At 37.1% G+C, this 21,964-nt stretch overlaps 1 protein-coding gene across 1 annotated transcript in view; it reads left to right on the top strand.

The window, feature by feature from the left end:
* The first annotated feature begins 3,323 nt into the window (after positions 1 to 3,323).
* The window catches only part of CYTIP (cytohesin 1 interacting protein), a 29,768-nt gene continuing 11,127 nt past the window's right edge, over positions 3,324 to 21,964 (top strand). Inside the window, exons 1-6 of the mRNA XM_023217412.2 lie at positions 3,324 to 3,579; positions 12,761 to 12,810; positions 13,075 to 13,129; positions 16,657 to 16,759; positions 16,967 to 17,060; positions 20,206 to 20,275. Of these exons, the coding sequence (XP_023073180.2) occupies positions 3,406 to 3,579; positions 12,761 to 12,810; positions 13,075 to 13,129; positions 16,657 to 16,759; positions 16,967 to 17,060; positions 20,206 to 20,275 (546 nt within the window). The 5' untranslated portion in view covers positions 3,324 to 3,405. The remainder of the gene's footprint in view (positions 3,580 to 12,760; positions 12,811 to 13,074; positions 13,130 to 16,656; positions 16,760 to 16,966; positions 17,061 to 20,205; positions 20,276 to 21,964) is intronic.

The raw sequence follows: 21,964 nt of genomic DNA, 5'->3' as shown, positions 1-21,964 counted from the left end.
ACCATAGACTGCATGGCTTTAAACAATAGAAATTTATTTTTTCACAGTTTTAGATGCTGGGAAGCCCAAGCTGAGGTGCTGGCAGATTCCATTTCTGGTGAGGGCTCTCTTCCTGGCCTGCAGGAGGTTACCTTCGTACTGTGTCCTCATTTGGTGGAGAGAGAGCCCTCTGCCACCTCTTTCTATGAGGACACTAATCTTATCAGATCTCAGCCTTACCCTTATGACTTCATTTAACCTTAAATGATTCCTTAACTTTCTTATAGGCCCTATCTCTAAATACAGACACACTGAAGCTCAGGGTTTTAATGTATGAATTTTTGAGGGACACAACTCAGTCCATAGCCTTTAAAGCAGCAGAGCTAGGATTTGAATCTAAGTAGTGTGGCACTGGAACCCTGTTGTCAACCCTCTTACAGCTGCCTAAGATTTTCATAGATGATTATAAGGTTGGCTCAGTTTGTCTTGCAAACCTTTCCCACCTTTCTTTCTCTGTTCCATGTTTTAGGCGTATTCCTCTCACCTGACTCTACCAAATTTCCATGTTGTAGGCCCTCAGTGTTCACCTCATTTGTACTAAAGATAAATTCCTTCCAAGGGTATTTGTATATTTATGAACCCAATGTTCCAAATAAGAGGCATGCCCCACATAACAAATATTAGCTTTTAGAGCATATGGCAGATGCGACGTATTTTTAAGAGACTTTGTCCTCATCTCTCAGATCACCCCTTAGTGAAAATTGTAGCACTGGGATATGAGCTTGTAGTACATACATTTCCGACCAAATTAATTAATTTTTTCCTTATTAATACCACAGAACACTGTTGTTTAATTCATTTTGTTTAATATCTACTGCTTCCACCTTTCTCTTTTTATTAATATTTATTGAACAATTTTTGTATGTAGGACATAAAGTATACATTTAAAGATAAATGTATACATTTAAAGATAAATTGCTTTCAAGGAATTAGACATTAGCAGAGAAACAGACTTGTATACAATTAACTGGTGACCTAACTAGAATATATTAAATCTCAAAAGAAGAATCTAAAAAATGATATGACATTTCAGAGAATGAAATCAGATAATATAAAATAATTTTTATTTCATTTTATTTTGTGAACAGTGAGATACTCCTGAAATCTTTCGAGTACCTAGATAGGTTGATCCAATTCATTTCCAGAATCATCTCTCCAAAATAAAGGGGAGGCTGAAGGGGAAGAGAGTCTGGTCTATTATAATTTTCCTAAGGTAAATCCTAAAAGAATAGAGATGTTCTAAACAGGAGAACACCTTAGTAAGTCAAGGATTTGTTGTTTGGAAGTCACATCTCCCTTAAAAGATGACTGTTTCTCCACCCTTTATCACAAGGGACACTTTTGATCAGGATATTAGTTACTGGCATGACACAGGCAATGACAGAACAGGGAACTGACCAATAAAAATTGACTAGGTCATAAATTTGTAATTAACAGGTGTAACCATGTTGACATGGGTTGGTTGGATGTCAGAGCTGCTTTTGACCCTTGTTTTATATCCAGAGATCCCATGATTTGAAAAATTTTACTTGTTAGACATATTTCGTGAGTTAAGTAATAAGTAAATTATTTTCCAGTTTCTTAATTGAATGATGATCTATGATTTACATCAGCTTAAGGTCAGTATAACAATGAATTGATACAATTTTAGTGATCATTTATAAAAATGGGTGAGTCAGTTGGCCTAAGTGCGTGGCCCTATATTAAGCAAATGTGTAATTTCCATTTGGCATTTTAAAATATTAAGAATAAATATTAAAAATATTTACCTAACTTTATCAAATTCCTAGGGTGCAGTGGACTGCTGTCGTCCATTAATAGTATTGATTTAATTTATGTGCCTCATAGTCTGGAAATGTTTTTAAAATCAATCTCTCTCTCTCTCTCTTCCTAATACACACACACACACACACACACACCCCACATATACCTGTATACATATCTGTACATATCTATAAATATAGATTTTACATGAATGTCTTTATAACTGATGTATTCTTTAGTTGCCAAGGTATTTACCACTCCCTTTTGCCTTACACATTTATGTTACGCACCTGGCTTCTGAAAACGTGTGTTTTTAATTTCTGATTTAGACAGTTGTACGTTTTTGGTGATACCACTTTGTCCATGTCAAAATTCAATTCCAGTATAATGAGTCATGCTGTGATGGAGATTTTAAAATCTATAATTGGCTTCAACTTTTGAAGCACTATTAATTCAGATTTTACTATTTATATTTGGCAATTTCTACTTGAGTTGAATCCATCTTCACTTCCAGTACACACACATTCCATTTTAGTTCAAAGATTTGCTAACTCTTTTAAATGCTAGTATTGACCTTCAGAGATTTTAAAAAGCACATTTGACTTTTTGTGCCATGTAAAACTTCTCTTGTTGACTTTTGTTTCGATTCTTCCTTTTACTTGCCTCCCCTACTCCTCCACTGAAACCAGTTCTCTCAAAACTACCTACCCCCAACCTCAGTCAAAGGAAAAAAAAAAAAGCATCTGTGATCTTGAGTACTTGGTGATGGTGCCCTTGACACATATGCACACGCAGGGACCAACAGGCAACATTCTTGTGCCACCTTGGTTTGCCTGTTACCTTCCTGCCCACTCCTTTCCTCCCCTGGGACCACTTTCTGATGCTGCCCCAAAGTCTTGTCTAAGAAATGGCAACATTGTGCCCTAAATGTGCTGACTTTCCCTTCCCATTGTACTTTGTAAAGATCATGGGTAATTTTAGTATGGACGAAGTAGCAAAAGGACAACCAGAAGAATGCTGAATGGTTACAACCCCAGTGGCAGATATAATGTCTTTTTGATGAACATTAATGATCTAGGGTATACTTCAGGGAAAGTACTTTACAAGGACTTCAAGAGAGAACATTATGACCGGCACCTGTAATTCTTGCCTATATTCACAAGAACTGAATGTCCTCGTGTGCTGCCTTTTGCATTACATTGCTAATGTTAAATAAGAGAATGGATGGGAAACAAATGGTAGCACTTGGGGACATTTTTCTTTCTTCTCTAAAGAAAAAAATGGCAAATGGTGTGAATGCAACTTGGCACAAAATATAAAAGTGTAAGAGTTCCGCTGTTTGAGGTGAAAAAATAAGTTTTTTTTCTTTTTTAATTGTAAAAATTAGCTCCAGGTTCTCTCAGGAGCTTAAAGGAAAAAAGCTTTGAGAAATGGGAGTGAATTGCAAGATAGGGTTTGTGTAACAAGTTCCTCAAACCACAGAGGTCACATGGGCTCTTTCTGCTTTGCTACTTTTGATTACTTGTCAGAGTTGTACTTTTAGCTTCCCCCATCCTGCAAGGCCACTCAACCATGTGCTAGCTGGAGTGATCTTTATTCACAATGTCTTTACAAAGGCTCCTGCAACACAGCAGCAATGGCAATTTGGCGGACTTCTGTGCTGGGCCAGCGTACAGCTCTTACTCCACACTCACAGGTAGCCTTACGATGGACGATAATAGAAGGATTCAAATGTTGGCAGACACGGTGGCTACTCTACCTCGGGGACGAAAGCAGGTATGACTGCTATTTTGTACCTTTTAGAGTGTTCATGTTCTCTTGAGGGCAGAGTGATATGTTTGTCTGACTTCATACTAATAGTGATATTTTAGAGGCTTTGGAATTAGTGGCTGATTATTATGGGCGAAGGAGGTGAGATGCTCAGGGAGCTGGGTGAACCAGTCCAAAGATTTGAGACCACAATCAAACTTTTTTTCAAGGCAAAAATTAGTTTGTTTTTCTCATTTGGAGAAGTGCTCAGATAAAATAAAAATCATTAAGCATAACAAACTTGAAGATGGTTTATATAGATACAACCATTATGAGAATTAATGATCTTTTCCCCATTGTGTCTCCCTTGATTCTTTCCCTTCCATCCTCACTTGCAGTCCTTGATGGTCATTTCAGTTCATAATAAAATAAGAAATACTTTTTTTGAGGACAAATTTTGTTGACTAATTATCTTCAGCTCTAGGGCACTGGCACATACCTCATGCTATTGGAAAGTAAAATTTTTTTTTTTTTTTTGATAAATGAGTGCCAGATTGAATATCAGCTCACCACTTAGTGACTGTGAGATCTTGAGCAAGCCACTTGCCTCTCTAAGCTTCAGTTTCCTTTTTTCTAAAATGGAGTTAATAATAGAACCGCCCTTATTGGGTTCTTATGTTGGTTAAATAAGGAACTGTGCAGTGCCTAACACAGTGACTGGCATTCAGTGTGTGCTTATTAAATGCCAGATTGTGCCATTTTAATATTTTTATTGCAAAGTTCGTCTCTAGGGATGAAAACTCATTTGGAAAAATCTATGTCTAACTGAATTTATTTTGATTTTTTGTTCTTCAATTTCTAGCATGTAAAAAAAAATTTTTTAAACTATAATACCTCTTCAGGATTTTTTAAAACGACTTGCTCTAAATCCCCAGGTACATATTTGAATTTCGATATAGCATTTCTACAGAAAATATTTAGAATTGCCATAGAGCAAGAATTTTTGCACTTAAGTCTTGCATGTACATCATGTGCTTCTCTTAAGCCTTCTAAATTCAGGATTAGAGAGGTATGGCATAGTGGGAGAGACATGATCTTTTTGCAGTGATGTATATAGCTGATACCTTGGCATTTTTCACAATGAAGATAAGGGCATAATTTTCCATGATTTGAATTATTTATCGTTCTCAATCTAAAGTGCTTTTATGATACAAACTTTAATGTAGTGATGAACATTTTATCAATCTACAACCTGTCTGAAGATAAAGCAACATGAGAAATGCTGACATCTTTCTTCAGTTTTCAGATATAAAGCAGTCAGATTTTCTTTATATTTGCCATGAAGCTATCACACTAACTATGGTTCACTTGATTAGGCTGTTTTTTTTTTTTTTTTTTTTTTTTTTAGAAAGTGGGTACTTTCTGAATCAGGGTGGGAACTTTCCACCCTCTCTGTCCTCCATACCTGCAACCTCACTCATTTGATCTACTCTCTAGCCCATGCAATTCAATGCAACAGATGGTTTCTGAGCACCTACAAGGAGACAGACATCATGCTAGAGTAGGAGGCAAAAAGACGAGAAGGGAATGTTTTCTACCCATATACTGTTTACAATTCAGTAAGCAGAAAGAATGGGTTTTCTGCAAAGTAAAACAACATGAATACTCTCATCCAAGTGAAACATCTTTAAATATAGCCTTGGAAATAGATATTCCAGATATTGAAGGGTATTCCAGAGCAAGGGAGAAACTGAAGCTGCGGCACAGATCCTGGTGCCTGGAGGATTTTTTGTGTAACAACACAATATTAAGTGTGTCAGGAGAACCTGGTTAGTGTGTAGGAGGTGAGAGGAGACCTCAGAGCTGGGCTGCTTTACAGAACACTTGGACAACTTCTCCTGAAAAAGCTGGCATGAGGGCCACTGAACATGCTCGAGAAGTAGAGGATTTCAGGAACCTTATTGTAGAAATGTGGTGGATTAGTAAGTGAGTAGAGACTAGTGGTGAGGGAGGAACTTTTGCAGTAGTTGGAGAAAGCAGAAATGGGGAAACAGAAAGGAGACTGAAAAGCTTTAATATGAAAGGAACTGAAGGTGGAGGAGTCACATCTGGTTTAAGCCAGAGTGAAGATAGCATGAACTGAAAGAAGGCAATCAGTAGGAGAGGCTAATTATCAGAGGAAGATAAAGGCTGGGATTTTGGTATATGAAATGTACGTGTGTGTGTATGTGCATATGTACATGTACACATATGTACACAGGCACACACATATCCCCATACTAATTAACTTATGCAGATGTTCTCATCTTTTCTAGGTCTTCTCATTCCCCTTCTCTCAAATTCTTTCATGTGGTAGGCTCCCCATATCCAAACAGCTTTTTCTTACTGTTGTGAGAATTGCTTTAAAAAATAGCAAAACAAAACTTCTTGTACATGATAGTTCTGATTCCGTACAATTATCATCAATGAGACTTGATGCAAGTTTATCCCAACATTTCACAATCTTCCAAATGGATGTTCATTTCCTTTAACTGGTTTTTAGAGAATAATCACCCATTTGGCACTGACTAAATTGCAGGCAACAAGATCCTTGTGAGGCAATCACATGAGCAGGTGTTTCTCTGCCTACTGTTATTTTCAACACTTTCAGGGCTGACGTCAACAGCTCATACTTCTTGTTGTTGTTGGCTTTGGTTTCTGCAAAGCTATATCTGGTTAGCTTGTAGTTTCAAATTAGTCTTCAGAATCAATTGGGTGTTTACATTCAGAATTATTTAAAAATAGATTTCTCTGTGTGCATGTCATCTCACTACCTGTACTGGTAGGAAGTGTCAGACACCCCAGTATGGCTTCTGCTTGTGAACATAGTTTAAGGCAATAGAAAGAAAATCCTTGCAATGGAAAGCTCGATAGGAAGGAGACAGGAGGAATTAAGGACAGCCTCTATCAATGGCACCAAAGAAGTAGTGATTGTCTTACCACCCACTCTCATAACTGTAGTACGTTGCTTTTGGAAAGCAGTTTTTACAGAATGCTATAGTGAGAACCGGGGACCTGACAAACAAGTCCACAAACTTTAGTGGTACCACAGACTGACTCTCTTTTTCTCATTTTCTTTTAGTTATCACATTATTGCTAAATAGGCAACTTCTGGAATGCTGATTTCATCTACAAGTTCAGATAGGGAATGTGTGCTCTGCTCTGGGATGTGTACACTGCTGGGCAGGGCTCTGCCCTGCAGCGGCTTTCACGGTGTGTCCAGCAGCACACCCATTAGGTGCTGTAACTCCCGATTGTCCTGAACTACACCAAAGGATTTTAATCACTTCATGACAATTTTAGGTAGAAAACTGTGTTAATTTCACTACAAAAGACTTTGAAAACTATTCTTTAATCCATATTGTGGCATGCATGATCAATATCCAATAATTTTTCTTGAAGAGGTCTGTGAGCCTACAGTCAGATCTTACTTGGAAATGGCAGTATTGTATTTCGGTTTCTCCGGGCACTTAACATTAGGAAATTAAGTTCAGTTCCATTATTTTGTTGCATCTTTGAACAGTCTGTGGAGCGTTGATATCCTAACGCTCCTTACTCAAAAGAGGGTGGGAGTTGCATGAAGAATTAGGGAGTGAGGCAGGGGACTGGAAAGGCAGCAGAGCACATAATTTTGGGGACTTTGAAACAAATACCAGTGACAAAAAAAACCTCACTCTTGAATCAGTAGCCTCTCCTCAGCACCCTCCCCAACACTTTCAGGAGATGAGTATATAGAGTGGGGACCAAGAGGAAGTAACCCTCTGTAAGAGCCCCAGAGTGGCTACAGTGCTGAATTTTGAGCTTCTCTAAGGAAGGCTGGCTATCTGGCTGAGCTGCCAGTTACTCCTATCTTTCAAAAATTGACAGCTGAAGTATTGGTCTTGGTTTCCCACTGAAGAGGAATGTGTGGAATCACTGCAGAGCAGAAGAAATTAAATTTTGAATATTAATGCCTGATCTTTTAGGTCATCTGACTAAAAACAGAAGAGTGATCGTAAGCCCAACCCTAGGTATCAGTGTATTATGGCTAGAAAGGAGTTAAGAAGCTTTGTCTATTCAGCAGTCATAATTGAATGTGTAGTTTGCAAGCCTGCCAAATTGCTAAACCTAGATTTCTCATATTAGATAATGTGTAATAAAAGACAGCTGTTGCCAGCATATGCTGTGAATTGCACACCAGTTCCTCATTCATGATTTTTGGTGCCATCACTACAACCCTTAGAAAAGGCTCTGCCTGGGAGGGCTGTCTGGGGAACATAGACCCCACTGGTCAGATCCTTGAATAGGGCTGTTCACCCTAGGGACACGGGTGCAGGAAAGACTTTTTTTTTTCCAAGGTGCAAAATCCTTGATAAGATCTTACACACACTTCATTTCACTTTAGGCAGGTAGTTTGGTGTGTGAGCTAGGTCGAACCCTGGGAACATTCCTTTCCACATCGCCTGAGTCTGACAGCTCAGATCACAAACAAGTAGGCTTTGTGTCAAGATGTGGCACGTGTCAGAGAATTTGACGGTACTTAATTTATTTAAATTGTTTTTTGTTTAAGTGTTAGGTGCTTGAAACAGCCTCTTAGCTAATACAGAATGGAAACTAATTTGTAATTTGACTTAATCTGACTTTTGGTGTTGCTGATAACCCAAATCAGTCAGTCCACAGGGATTGAAAATCTGCTATGTTTCTCATGTTGTGCTAGACAAATATTTTCATCTTTAACTAGTCAATTAGCTAGATAGAAAGGTTAGAAGTAGAGTGGTAGGGGAAATATCTATAGAGGTTTCAGGTCTGTCCTGCGGTTTAAAAGATTTTACGTTTGAATCTATCCAGAGTGACTTTTGATTCAAAAGACAGGTTAGATGAAATCTTGAAGTTCCTAATAGATGCATTGATTTCTGGCATAGTAAAAGGGCATTTAAAATTGACAAGGCGCAAAATTTTACTAATAATTTATTAATTCTTGCCACCATTCATCCACTTAGCAGTTATGTACTGAGGCACTACTATAATTGTTTTCTATTAGTACTTTTTCTATACTTCTTGTTTTGGATTGAATATTTTTTTGTTCTTGTCTGTTTTCTTTCATTGTAACTTTTTTGATTTTTAAAATTTGTATTTATTTAGTTGATATATAACATACATACTCATGGTATACACAGTGATGTTTTGATACATAGAATATATAGTGATCAGATCAGACTAATTAGCAAATCCATCATCTCACACAATGATCATTTCTTCGTTTTGGGACTGTTGAATATCCTCCTTCTAACTTTTTGAAACTAGTACATGATATACTATTGTTAACTATAGTTAGCCTACAGTATAGAGCACTAGAACTTATTCTTCCTATCTAGCTGTAATTTTGTATCCTTTAAAAAATGTGTCCCTATCCATTTCTTCCCCCAACCCTTCCCAGCCTCTAGTATCCTCTGTTCTACTTTTTACTTCTATGAGATCAACTTTTTTTAGCTTCCACATATGAGTGAGAACATGTGGTGTTTAACTTTCTATTCCTGGCTTATCTCACTTAACATAATGTCTTCCAGTTCAATCCATGTTGCTGTGAATGACAGGATTTCATTCTTTTTTATGGCTGAATTGTATTCCATGGTGTATATATACCACATTTTCTTTATCCATTCATCTGTTGTTGGACACCTAGGCTGATGCCATCTCTTGGCTATTGTGAATAGTGCTGCAATAAACATGGGAGTGCAGATGTCTCTTCGATATAATGATTTCCTTTCCATTGGATGAATTCCCAGTAGTGGGATTGTGGGATCATATGGTAGTTCTATTTGTAGTTGTTTGAGGGACCTCCATACTGTTCTCCATAGTGGCTGTACTAATTTACATTCCCACTAACAGTGTATAAGAGTTCCTTTTTCTCCTTATCTTCACCAGCATTTATTATTCATTGTTGTTTTGATAATAGCTATCCTAACTGGCATGAGATGATACCTCATTATGGTTTTAATTTCCGTTACCCCAATGATGAGTGATACTGAGCATTTTTTCATATATTTGTTAGCCATTTGTAGGTCCTTTCGTTCTTTTCTTTTCTTTCTTTTCTTTCTTTCCTTCCTTCCTTCTTTCTTTCTTTCTTTCTTTCTTTCTTTCTTTCTTTCTTTCTTTCTTTCTTTCTTTCTTTCTTTCTTTCTTTCTTTCTTTCTTTCTTTTTCTTTCTTCCCCCCTCCCCTCTTAATTTGAGATGGAATCTCACTCTGTTGCCAGGCTGGAGTGCAATGGCATGATCTCAGCTCACTACAACCTCTGCCGCCCAGGTTGAAGTAATTCTTACAACTCGGCTTCCCGAGTATCTGGGATTACAGGCACCTGCCATCATGCCCGGCTAATGTTTGTATTTTTGTAGAGACGGGGTTTCACCATGTTGGCCAGGCTGGTTTTGAACTCCTGACCTCAGTTGATCCACTCTCCTCGGCCTCCCAAAGTGCTGAGATTACAGACGTGAGCCACCATGCCCAGTCTTGTATGTCTTCCTTTGAGGAATGTCTGTTCAGATCATTTGCCCATTAAAAATTTTTTTTTTTATCTTGAGGTATTTCAGTTCATTATATATTCTGGATATATAAATGGGTAGTTTGCAAATATTTCCTTCCATTCCACAGGTTGTCTTTTCACTCTGTTGGTTGATTGCTGTGCAGAATCTTTTAAATTTAATATAACCCATTAGTTTATTTTTGCTTTTGTTGCCTGTTTTTTGAAAGTCTTATTCATAAATTTTTTTCCCAGTCCAATGCGCTGAAGCATTTCCCCTATGTTTTCTTCCAGTAGTTGTATTGTCTCAGGTTTTACATGAAGATTTTGATCCATTTATTCATTTTCAGTTGATTTCTGTATAGAGTGAGAGGTATGGTCTAGTTTCTTTCTTCTGCATATGGATATACAGTTGTCTGTTTTCTTTCATTTTTAAATCTTGCTACATATTTAAGATTTTTAAATTTTACTTTATGTATTTTAGTGATTATCCTTGAGTTTTTCCATGATATTGAATTTAAGAAAGGACAATGTTGAAGACTATCTTTACATATTTCTCCTGAACTTGAATATTTAACTTGGCTCTTCAACCACCTCAGATTCTTCCACTTTCATTTAGTAGTTTATATATTTTTATCTATTTCTCTGTTTTTAAGTTTCCATTCTATTCCAGGCCCTGTGCTGGGCATTGAGGCAGAAAGTAAAACAAATAACATTCCCCAAGAGGCCCAAATCACACAGATGATTATGTACAGCTGTGAAGTATTTGATCCAGTATTCATTTCATATAAATATATACATATATGTATACATATATATAGCTCTCTCTATATGGATATTTGAATAATATGATGAATACTGATAGCAAAAGTAATATTTTAAAAATATAAGCCCTTATTTATGGAGGTATAAGATACTTTTCTATAAAAAGAATAAAAAATCCCTAGTTATGATTATATAATTTGAATTAAGGGTGGAAAACAAGCAGCTGAAGATGATAAAAATAGATTAAGAAAATATGAGTACAATATAAGGGAGAGACTGAGAATGCTTGGAAATATCAAGTCTGTGGCTCTCTTCTGCAAGGAGGCCCACTAGATGAATAGTTACTATCCTTGTTAACGGTACATACGAAGTACAAAATCAGGTTACAACAAACCATACCAATCCTTGTAGGCATTCCACAGTTAGTGCTTATAAACTGAAAAGAGATACTTTTTAGCAAGACTAGGGAATCTTTTTGGGTCTGAGCAATCTATTTCAGTCTTCATTGCAACATAAGTGAGTTGAAGCCCAGAACTAACAATAGAGGAAAATATAATTAATTTACAGCAAATTGGCAAGAAGAGATCACCTCTCTATAACATTAAGCTTACAGACTGGTGGCTGAATTCTTAACACTGGTCCCTTCCAGGAAATGTGTGAAAATGCTGGCATTTGGTACCTGGTAATTCAAATTTCCTACAGTGGTGTAGGCTTCACTCCTAATGAATGTCTTAATAAGCATTTCATTTGTGTAACTTGTCACATAAGCATTAATATCTTCTACAAATTTTCCCCCTTCTAGTTTTCATCCTTTCCTTATTTTATTTTGCTTTGTCTGGACTGACTATGCATTGATCTCTTGATATTTTATGTGTTCGTTTATATATGACAGCCATTTCAGGTTGACAATTAAAAACCCTGGTTTAGCTAGTAGCTTATGTGTTGGGCTCTTGAACCAACACTTGAGAATAGGGCTAATAAACATTTTCTGGACAAAGAAACAAACAAACAAACCAAAAAAAAAAAAAAAAAAAACCCACAAAAACTGCTACAATTTTCCTAAAGATTAAGTTGTCACTTTTTGTTGGTGCTTCTTCTGTTTACAGCGGTAGAATGTGTCCTGAAAGCTTATGTTTATATGATCTTTTCTGAAAGTGCAGAGGAATGAAGGTGATATTATTTATACCATTTATACTATTCTGAAGTTTCTTTCCTTTCTTGGCTGGAAATTTCACTTCAGTCTTCCAAAACTACTACAAAAATAAATCATAAGCAGAAGTGAGGTTTTGAGTTCCTGGTTTTACCTGAATTGTGTGTGTGTGTTGATTGTTTAGAGATTACTTTATCCTACTAAAAACAGTAACATGTTGAATTATTATAGTAAACACAGTCATTTCATCATCATCTCCAAAAACTATGAAGTATTTGGGTTTCATATGCCATTCTACGTATGCTATTTTTCTTTGGATTTCAGTGTGATTACAAATTGCTATGGTTAATCTTTCAGAGGCTGTTTTAAATACAGACCAGAGAGGAAGTTCTCTTTGGGAGCTTTGGAGTTTTGCCACATTATATTAACTCTTTTGCCACATTGTATTACTATCTAAGCCTCTTTCAATCTTTTAATTGGAATGCCTAGAATCCTGTCTCCCTACTCTCCTCTGCTGTCACTAGAGAATGTAGAGAATGGAAATGGCTGGCTTTATGCAACAATTTCCCAGGAGCTGGGCCAAAGAAGGTGGTAAAGAACAGGGTGTGTGTGTCTCAGTGTGTGTGTGTGTGTGTGTGTGTGTGTGAGAGAGAGAGAGAGAGAGAGAGAAAGAAAGAGAGAGAGAGACAGATTTAGAACATTTTACAGTGTATCTTGAAGACCCTGGGATAACTATATGCTTTTTGTATTTTTCAGCTTGCTTTGACCAGATCAAGTTCTTTAAGTGACTTTTCCTGGTCTCAAAGGTAAAGAGATTGAATTATTTTTTGTCTCTCCCAAAATATTTAGGAACCCAGCTCTCCAGACTGTTTCTTTCTCTCTCTCCCTTTCTCTCTCTCTCTCTCTCTCTCTCTCACACACACGCAGACACACACACAGAATCTTACATACTACAATTTACATAAATGTCAGTTATTTTTAATTGTGACAGTTATTTTTAATGATAAATCTGTGCCAAATGTGATACTTTAATTTTCATGCAGTTTCTTTTTTAAACATTTTCATTACAGAAAGCTTGTTACCGTGGAGAAGCAGGATAATGAAACATTTGGATTTGAAATTCAGGTGGGCAGTTTTCACATTTTCTAGACTTCCAAGGAAGAAAGTGGCATTGGTAGTGTCATGTTATGTGCAAAGAAATAATGAAGTTAGGATTAGAGAATGATGGAGTCTATGATTTTATTCAGTATGTGCTTGTTTGGGGGTAGTTTTTCAGTGTGTTGAGTACTATTAAGGAAGGAAAACATTGAAGATGATAACATAAAACCCCCGAGATATGTTCAACAGTTTGTGCTTAGTTATTTCGGTCTTCCCTTAAGTCCCAGACTGATCAGAAACGGTTGGTATCAGCCAGGTCTTAGATAAGAGAGTGAAATACATTTTACAGATGTGCATTTGATATATTTGCATTTTGAATGTGTTTTGCATAATCATATTGTTATACTGTATATCAGATTTTAAATATTTACTTTGGCATTCAAGAGACACTCGAAAGACTATACATCTGTGTATATGGAATGCATATAATCATGGATAGCTCCTGGTGTGTTTTGCTGCTAAAGAGTTCATATTGTACATGATGAGAAACTTGTAGCTTTTTTTTCCTAATGACAATGCTTTATAATTGTTATTTGAAACACTTGAGAACATTTGGCTCTACTTGCAGATTGCCTCATGCTGTAGGAAATTTTTAAGTCTTTGTAAGTTTCAGCATAATTGCCTAAGAATTTCATTGCTTATTTGCTGTCTGCTTTTTCATGACCACATTTGTAAAGTGGGTGAGGTAGGTCAAATGAAATCTAACCCAATTAAGTGCGACAGTAGTAGCTTAAGCATTTCTGTTTTTTTTTTTTTCATAGTACGTTTGCATGTCTTTTGGATGTGTTTTGCATAATCATATTCTTACACTCTATATCAGATTTTAGATCTTAGCTTTAGTGCTGCTTTCAGAAAACTTTGGTGTGATATCAGCCCCACAATTGGAAAGTCAGTGTGTATTTTAAGATTAGGAACAGGAAACTGCTAAGTAAAACATGTTTTATGAGTAAAGAAACAAAATGGAACTCTAGCTGCAATGAAGACAGAGAAGGCACTTTGAAAAGAGGATTGCTTCCACTTTCTGAACTCTTCTACTTTTAAATTTGGTGAAATCTGTAATTCACCACAGTAATTGTTGAAATCTATTAGGTTTTAGAAGCATAGTACTCCCTCTTATTCCCCAGTCGTATGAACTACGCCCTATTCTGTTGTAGAGACACTGCTTTTTGTCACTGCCTCTTTTTAAAGGAGCATTATCCTCAAGGATGTGCAGCAGTGGCTACTGAAAACAGGATGAAAGACTACTCACCTGTCTTTATTTTTCTTACACTGCTATAATATATGTCACTACTCATTGTTCAATGAGTAGTGACATCATATATATATATATATGTATATTATATGTCACTACTTTCTTAAGTTTTTCTCCCATACCATAAACACTTATTCTGCATGCAGCAAGAGTCAAAACTATGTCAGACCACAACACCACCGAACCTTTGTAGATCAACATGAACTAAGGGCACCTCTAAATGGCAGCATGCATGTGTTACCTCAGCGATGCAGGAACCCACACCCCTGTAAATTCCCTCTGGTATATGCTCCCCATTGTCAAATACACACTGTAATCTATTCCCTAGTACTCATCAGATTGGCAGCAGTCAGCAAATAGGAGACATGCTTCTGGGAACTTTTTGAAAGTTCACTGAAAGGCCACATCAGATAGAATCTCATGTACCCATATTGTGCATGCAGTGTGAGTACGTATTTGGGATGTGGCCTACTAGAGGAATGACACTTTGGAAGAGACCAGATCCATGGTTCTCCATGGGAGCTAGTTTTATGCTGCTTATGAGAATCATGCAGCCCGATAGGAATGCAGAATTTGGACTCATGCACACCTGAATTCATGTCCTCTCAATGACTGCCTTATGGGGTCCTTAGGAGTTTTAAATGAAACAATATATGCAATGTACCTAGTGATGTGCCTGGTACCAATAGAAGATCCACAAATGACAGGTAATAGAATGAATGTCACTGGGCATGAGAAAGGACAACGAGATCTTTGTGTCTCTAAGAAATGCAGGTGATCATTGTGTCACTGATCCCTTAGTAGGAGCTAGAAGACTGGATAAGGGAGAGAAGTATCCAATTAATACTTTCTGTAGCTTTGGGGTTTCTGTTTTTTTCTGTGTCTAACTACCAAATTTTACACCCAATGTGAACATATATGGAGGTGCCAGTTACATAAATCAGCATGTTTCCACTGCACTGTACTCACTTTGATCTCTGGGAATGGAGGGTAGAGTCTCACTGCTAATGAGAATTGTTAGAACAGTGGTTTCCCAAAGGAGTGTCAGTTATATCTTTTGTTCATGTACCACATGAACTAGTTCAGTCTTTCATCTCCAGAAGGGTCTAGGCTATACTGAGAAGACACCTGGCAGGAAAGCTGTTAATGAAGTTTCTGACATAGATGGGAACATAGTGCATGATCTTTTAAAGTCCCTTCCACCTTTAAGATATGGGGATTCTAAGTGCCTTATAGATTAGATAGAACTCCTTTAGAGGTGAACAGATCCAAGTTTCTAGAAGTTGCTTGCATGTGGCTGACTTGTGGTGCCTCAGGGATTATTGAATAAGAAAGAATGAACATCAGACATTAACTTTTTCCCAAGGAATTAGTACTTTAATGTAGCTTAATTTTAGGAATCAGATGTTTAAAAGATGTACTCTACTCAGGAATCAGATGTTTAAAAGATGTACTCTACTCAGAACACTGATTTTGCTTCTAAGTGGGACTAGACTTCATAATTTAAATGTGTGAAAAAATTATATTTGTTATAGGTCATTGGGACACTATATCTAGCAAACATTTATTCAGTGTTTTGGTATAATTAAAAATAAAAAAAACCCACCACCACCAAACTTCTTGTGCCTAATTGAGGCAAGAGTCGAAGCTTAACTTTTTCTAATTTAGTCGGGTGACTAATGAACCGGTGAGGATTCAGGACAGGCATAGCAGAGGGTGCTCAGAAATGAAGGTAATTGAGTCAATTATAGTACTTTTGAATAAATGCAGGGCAGATTGTCATTATGTGCAGAACTCTGATTTAAAATAATCATTGTTGGCATGTCTCCTTGCTGCATGTGTACAATTTCATACTCCTATAATGAGTGTTTTAGCTTGGGAGAACCACATAGGGATTTTTCTCATTGCACTTGGCCATCGTTGTTTTATCCCATTGGGAAATGAGAAACTCAATTTTTAAAAATAAATATGTAGTTATGACAGCATCAGGTGATATCTTGGGCTTGAAAATATAAAATCTTGAGCCACTTTCATTTCACTTTCTTTCTCATGACAGATGTCTTTATGAATGGAGTTGGCTACAGATTGTCTGGTAGAATTGCAAAATTGATACCTTGATTCAGAAATTGTCCTTTGGACTTACCTGTTATACTGCTTAACGATAGTTGACATCATTTTAAATTTTGGCAAATAGATGTTGAGGTTGTTAAATAGTAACTATATATCACCTTAATTTTTACAGTCTTACAGGCCCCAGAATCAGAATGCCTGCTCCTCGGAAATGTTCATTTTGATATGCAAAATACAGGAGGACAGCCCAGCTCACTGTGCTGGCCTGCAAGCTGGTAACTTAAATTTTTGCTCATGTTAGGAATCGTTTAAATAGAAAGAAAATAAAATGTTTTGAGAGTGAAGGTCAGGATGTATTCGTTGCTTTGAATTTTCTTGGCTCCTTTATGTTTTTAAGACTTGGAGCTGCTTGTTTCATTTGCATGTCAGGAGGGATTATTTAACTAACCAACATAACACTCATTTTTCTTGGCATCTCCCAGGTGATGTCCTTGCAAATATCAATGGTGTGAGCACAGAAGGTTTTACCTACAAACAAGTCGTTGACCTGATCAGATCGTCTGGAAACCTGCTAACGTAACTATCTGTCTAGTTCCCATGGGGCTTCAAAATGTTGTGTTTTCTCATAATGCCTGATGAGTGAATAAATAGGCTTTTTGTTCAGCATCACAAGACAGGGGGAGGCAGTGCACTGGAGCTTTAGAGTGGGGTACAAACATTATCAGTTCCTTTTGTTTCTCAAGATTCCTCACACTTGAACATACTGTCAACATCTGAAGTCAGAGGACAGCAATAGCCCAAACGTCTGTGTGGGAAGGATGGCCTTTAAAATGTATTTTTTTATGTTAAATTCAATTAAACTGGCACACATTCTCTTTAAACTGGGAGGAACTGATCCAATTTTCATGGTTGATATCATCCTGTGTAGCTAAAACAAATAAAAGGTCAGAAGGGCTGAGTTTTTCCTCTTATGTGACAAGCCACCTGTTTTTCTCTTCTAGTGTTCCATTTGGAAAGGAAGAATAGTCTGTTCAACCCTCCCCACCCTGAAACACACATACTCACACCATGTGTTCCAAATATTCCAGACTTTGGGTTTTTTTGAGATGGAGTCTTACTCTGTCATCCAGGATGGAGTGCAGTGGAGTGATCTCGGCTCACTGCAAACTCCACCTCCCGGGTTCAGGCCATTCTCCTGCCTCAGCCTCCCGAGTAGCTGGGACTACAAGTGCCCGCCACCGCACCCGCCTAATGTTTTGTATTTTTAGTAGAGACGGGGTTTCATCGTGTTAGCCAGGATGGTTTTGACTTCCTGACCTTGTGATTTGCCCGCCTTGGCCTCCCAAAGTGCTGGGCTTACAGGCATGAGCCACCGTGCCTGGCCCCAAACTTCTTGATAGAACAGTGGCTTTCCCAGTTAGAGGTCTGACTGATTTTTCTACCATAACAATACTAGCACCTAATAAAATCTTATTAGGATAGTTAAATGATGAAATTCGCTCATTCATTAAAATCATATTTATTGAGCAAATACTATGTTACCAGCTCTGTGATAGGCTCAGGAGAGACCAAGATAAAGACTCTCTTCGTACATTAATAATTATGGAAGGAAATGGCTCAGAAAAGCCTGAAATTTAAGTAATGTTTGTATTTCAGCTATTAATAATTACTATGAGAAAAGTACAAAACAGCAATGGCCTGTCATGCTGGGTAAGGAGGCTGCTAGTTCTGCTTAGATGTGTAAAGTGGTCTTTTCTGGGGAGGCGATATTTGAGTTGAGATCTAAATGAAGAGAAGGATGGTCAAATGAACTCCTGGTAAGAGCACTTCAGGCAAAGAGAGAGGTCTCTGAGGTCTGAAAATGGGCTTGGCATGTACAAGGGAGAGAAAAAAAGACAGTATAATTGGTAGTTGATGGATTAGAGAAAGTATAATAAGAAATGAAGCCAGAGAGTTGGCCTGGGGACAGACCATGGATCTCTTTGGCCATGCCAACAAGTTTGGGTTTTATTCTGATTGAGGTGGGTCCTATGTTGTTTCATTTATTCTTCACAGCCACCCGTGAGGTTAATTTTATTCCTATTTATAGATGAAGTGCCTGAAGCTTAGAGAGGGCTTAGTTAAGGTCACATAACCAGTAAGTGATAGGGTTGAGATTTGACCACCTGCTCTGGATGCCAAGATCTGTCCTTTTCAGCTATGGCTGCTCCTTGGAAGCTGCCAGTAGAAAATCTGCTGGATGCTCTTCAGTGATTCTGGTCTAAAACTTCAAAGGATGCTTTGGGTGTTTGTGAGAGTAGATATGAAAGATGGTGGTGGTAACGAATTGAGTCCAACTCTACAGGTCCTGTGAGTTCAGGGTAAAGGATGAGGTGTTCTTGCTCTAGAGAACCCTGGATCCAAAGGAGAGGAACGGTGCAGAGTCTGAGGGGAACTGCTGGTGGTTAGAGTCAGAAAGCATGTTCCACATGGGTGAAGAGGGTAGACCATAGGTAAATAGGGGTGGTAGATGGAGGTAACTGTTGGAAATTCAGGAAAATGGGAGACAGTCTGTGCAAATACTGAGCAAAATGGCCAAATCAATGGTTGCAGTTTTGCCCATACACATCTATTGCTTCAGCAGGTCAAATTGACATTCAATCCCAATGAAACAGATTCATATGGATTCCCATTATTTCTCAGAGAGTCAACATCACCTTAAGGAGAAAACAGAGAGCATTTGGCTTGCTACCACCTGATTATCCCTAGCATGATGCTATTAGAAATAGAGGAAAACTGATCTCCATATTTAATGCTTTTACTATGTCTTGAAAAATTCCTTGTATCTTTATAGAGTTACAGCTTAATTACAAGAAGGAACCTGAACCAACACTTTAAAAATTGGTGTGTGATTCACAAATGAAATTTTAAAATCATATTCAGATTGATGGTTTAGTAGTCAAAATAAAAGTCTTTAACTTGAACACACAGAACAAATCAAATCACTCAGAATGGAACAAGTATTTTATTTTTAGAAATGTGTATGGTGTAGGAAGAACAGAACACTGGTAAGTCGATAATTCTAGGAGTAGAGTTTGTAAACTAAATGTTTTGAGATGAAAGAATCATATGAAGGTTATTATCTCATAGTAGTTGTACTTCTGTTTCTTCTAGAACCAAAATTATAAGGAGATTTACAGAGGTAAAGGCTCCTAGAATCCGAGGGAGGAAAGGATTTCTCCTTCTTTCAAGAAGTAGCATGTTAATTCCATGGTTGTGAAAGTCCCTAGTGCCTTTTGTTTCCGTTGTTGTGCCCTTTGTGTTCAGCATGGTTTCTAGAATCTGGTACATAGTAGATGCCCAATAAATGTTTACCAAGTGAGTAAGGTCATTCAGCTCATCTTCACAAGAACAGATTCTAGTAGAGAGCAGCCATCATTGTCACATAGTGACTTCTATAAAATAAGCTATAGTTTACAAATTAACTAGGATCCTTTCTTATAGCCACCTTCTCAAGGGGAGTTTTCCCCCATTTTCTTTCTCTGAATGTTATCAGAAGATTTGGCTTTGGTCCAGCTACTCGAAGTGCCATGAGAACTGTAACATTTATATTTCGTTTTTAGTATAGTATAGTGTGTGCTCAAAGTGTAGTACTCCATAATATGGTACTTATTTAAATGAATCACTCATGTTACTCACTCCCCACCTTCTTCTTCTTTTTATTTTTTTTTTCTTAAAACAGGATAGAGGCTCTTAATGGAACAATGATTCTGAAAAGAACAGAGCTTGAAGCAAAGCTGCAGGTTTTAAAGGTAATTTAATTTAATGCAGCGAGACACATTTTTCATCCTTGAATGTGTGAGTGGTAAAATAAAGATCTATTTGAGGAACTGAGATAGCCCTTGAAAAAGAAATGTCATGATGAATCTAAACTGCTGAATTATCAAGAGCCGCACAATTACCTTCGGAGGAATATCAAATTCTGCAAACCAGCGTAAATCACTTTCTTCCTTCCTCCTTCTGTGTGTCTATGAGGCTCAGAAAGGCAACAGGAAGGCATGCCACTTGAAGAACTCTTCATTAGTGCACCTGTGATCTCTGTTGATTTACATTTTGTTTGGAATTAAAACGAAAAAGGTCATTATTTTCCCAAGTGTGTTGGAGGGCCTGGGTTTTTCACTTTTTCCATGTCCTCTTTTGGAGTCCTTCTCTTCTGCCTCATTCTTAAAACAAAAACCTTGTCCATCCAATCCTGTGACTGTCCTTGAATCTGCTTTCATTGGCAAATACACTAGCAACTTCAAAGGAGGAAGAAATTAGCATCCAAGAGATAGTAAATAATGCAGGATGTTCAGTGAAAATTCCCTGGAATGGCTTTTTGAGGCTTTAAAAAATCTCAGTTCTCTGGGCTGATGCGGGTCTCCTAAGCCATGAAGTCCAGACCCTCACTCATGCATCTGAGTTATAGTTCGGAAGACCTCTCTGTTTGTCTCAGTGACCTCTGCATCCCAATCTCCCCCTTGCAGAGTGACGAGGTAGCCAATCTGAGCAGAGACTGTAGTTTACTATAGGCAGGTTGCTTACTTTGGCTTTATTTAGCAACAGCTGAAATTTATTAGTTTTCTTCATGAAATATGAGCTTATTAATTATTGAGCCCAAGAGAGTGGATTTTATTTTGTATCTTTTTCTTCCTCCACATCCAATTCATCAACAAGTCTTGCTTTCTTCGTCAACATTGTTTTGGATACTCTTGCCACTGCGCTTATCTCTGTGGTTTGTTGAATCAATTTATAAAATTCCTTGAAAAAACCTCTGCTCAGATTTTGATAGGAATTGAATTGTATTTATAAAATAAATGAGAGCAATTAAAATCTTTATGGCTTTCACTTTTCTCACTTTGAATTCAGGATCTCAATCTGTTTATTCAGATCTTTCATGGACTTCAAAAATATTGTGTAATTATCTTCCTATATTTTTACATCTTATTATATTCCTTCTTGTTTACTTCCTTGTTGTTCTTGCTATATTAATCTTTTAAATTTTCAGCCACTTATTGCTAATGATTTTGTTTAAATTTTTAAAAATCCAGTTTTGTTGAACTCCCTTTATTCTAATAATATTTTTCATAGATTTCCTTATGTATTCCATATAGATTTCTTATCATTTGCAGATAGTAAAATTTTGTGCCCCTTTAGCTCAATTATTGAAACTAATTTATTTTTCCTCTCCTATAGCATTGGCTAGGATCATCAATATATTGTAAATAATGATAATCTTATTGTTGACTTGAAAGAAAACATTTCTAAGATTTTTGTTACTATATTTTTATGAGGAGTAAACAATGCTTCATATTATACTTGAATTTAAAGTTAATTTGTTTTTGCAAAAGAAAGATAATCTTAGTGAACATCTTTTTTGAAAAGTTTAATTTTTTCACCTTTTCTTAGAAAAAAGAAATATTGAAAACAAGCATGAAAAATAGGGTTATATTCTATGGAAT

Source organism: Piliocolobus tephrosceles, chromosome 11, assembly GCF_002776525.5.
Source record: "Piliocolobus tephrosceles isolate RC106 chromosome 11, ASM277652v3, whole genome shotgun sequence".
Lineage (NCBI taxonomy): Eukaryota > Metazoa > Chordata > Mammalia > Primates > Cercopithecidae > Piliocolobus > Piliocolobus tephrosceles.
The sequence above is the reverse complement of the archived record's forward strand: the minus strand, read 5'-3'. Positions and strand labels throughout refer to the sequence as shown.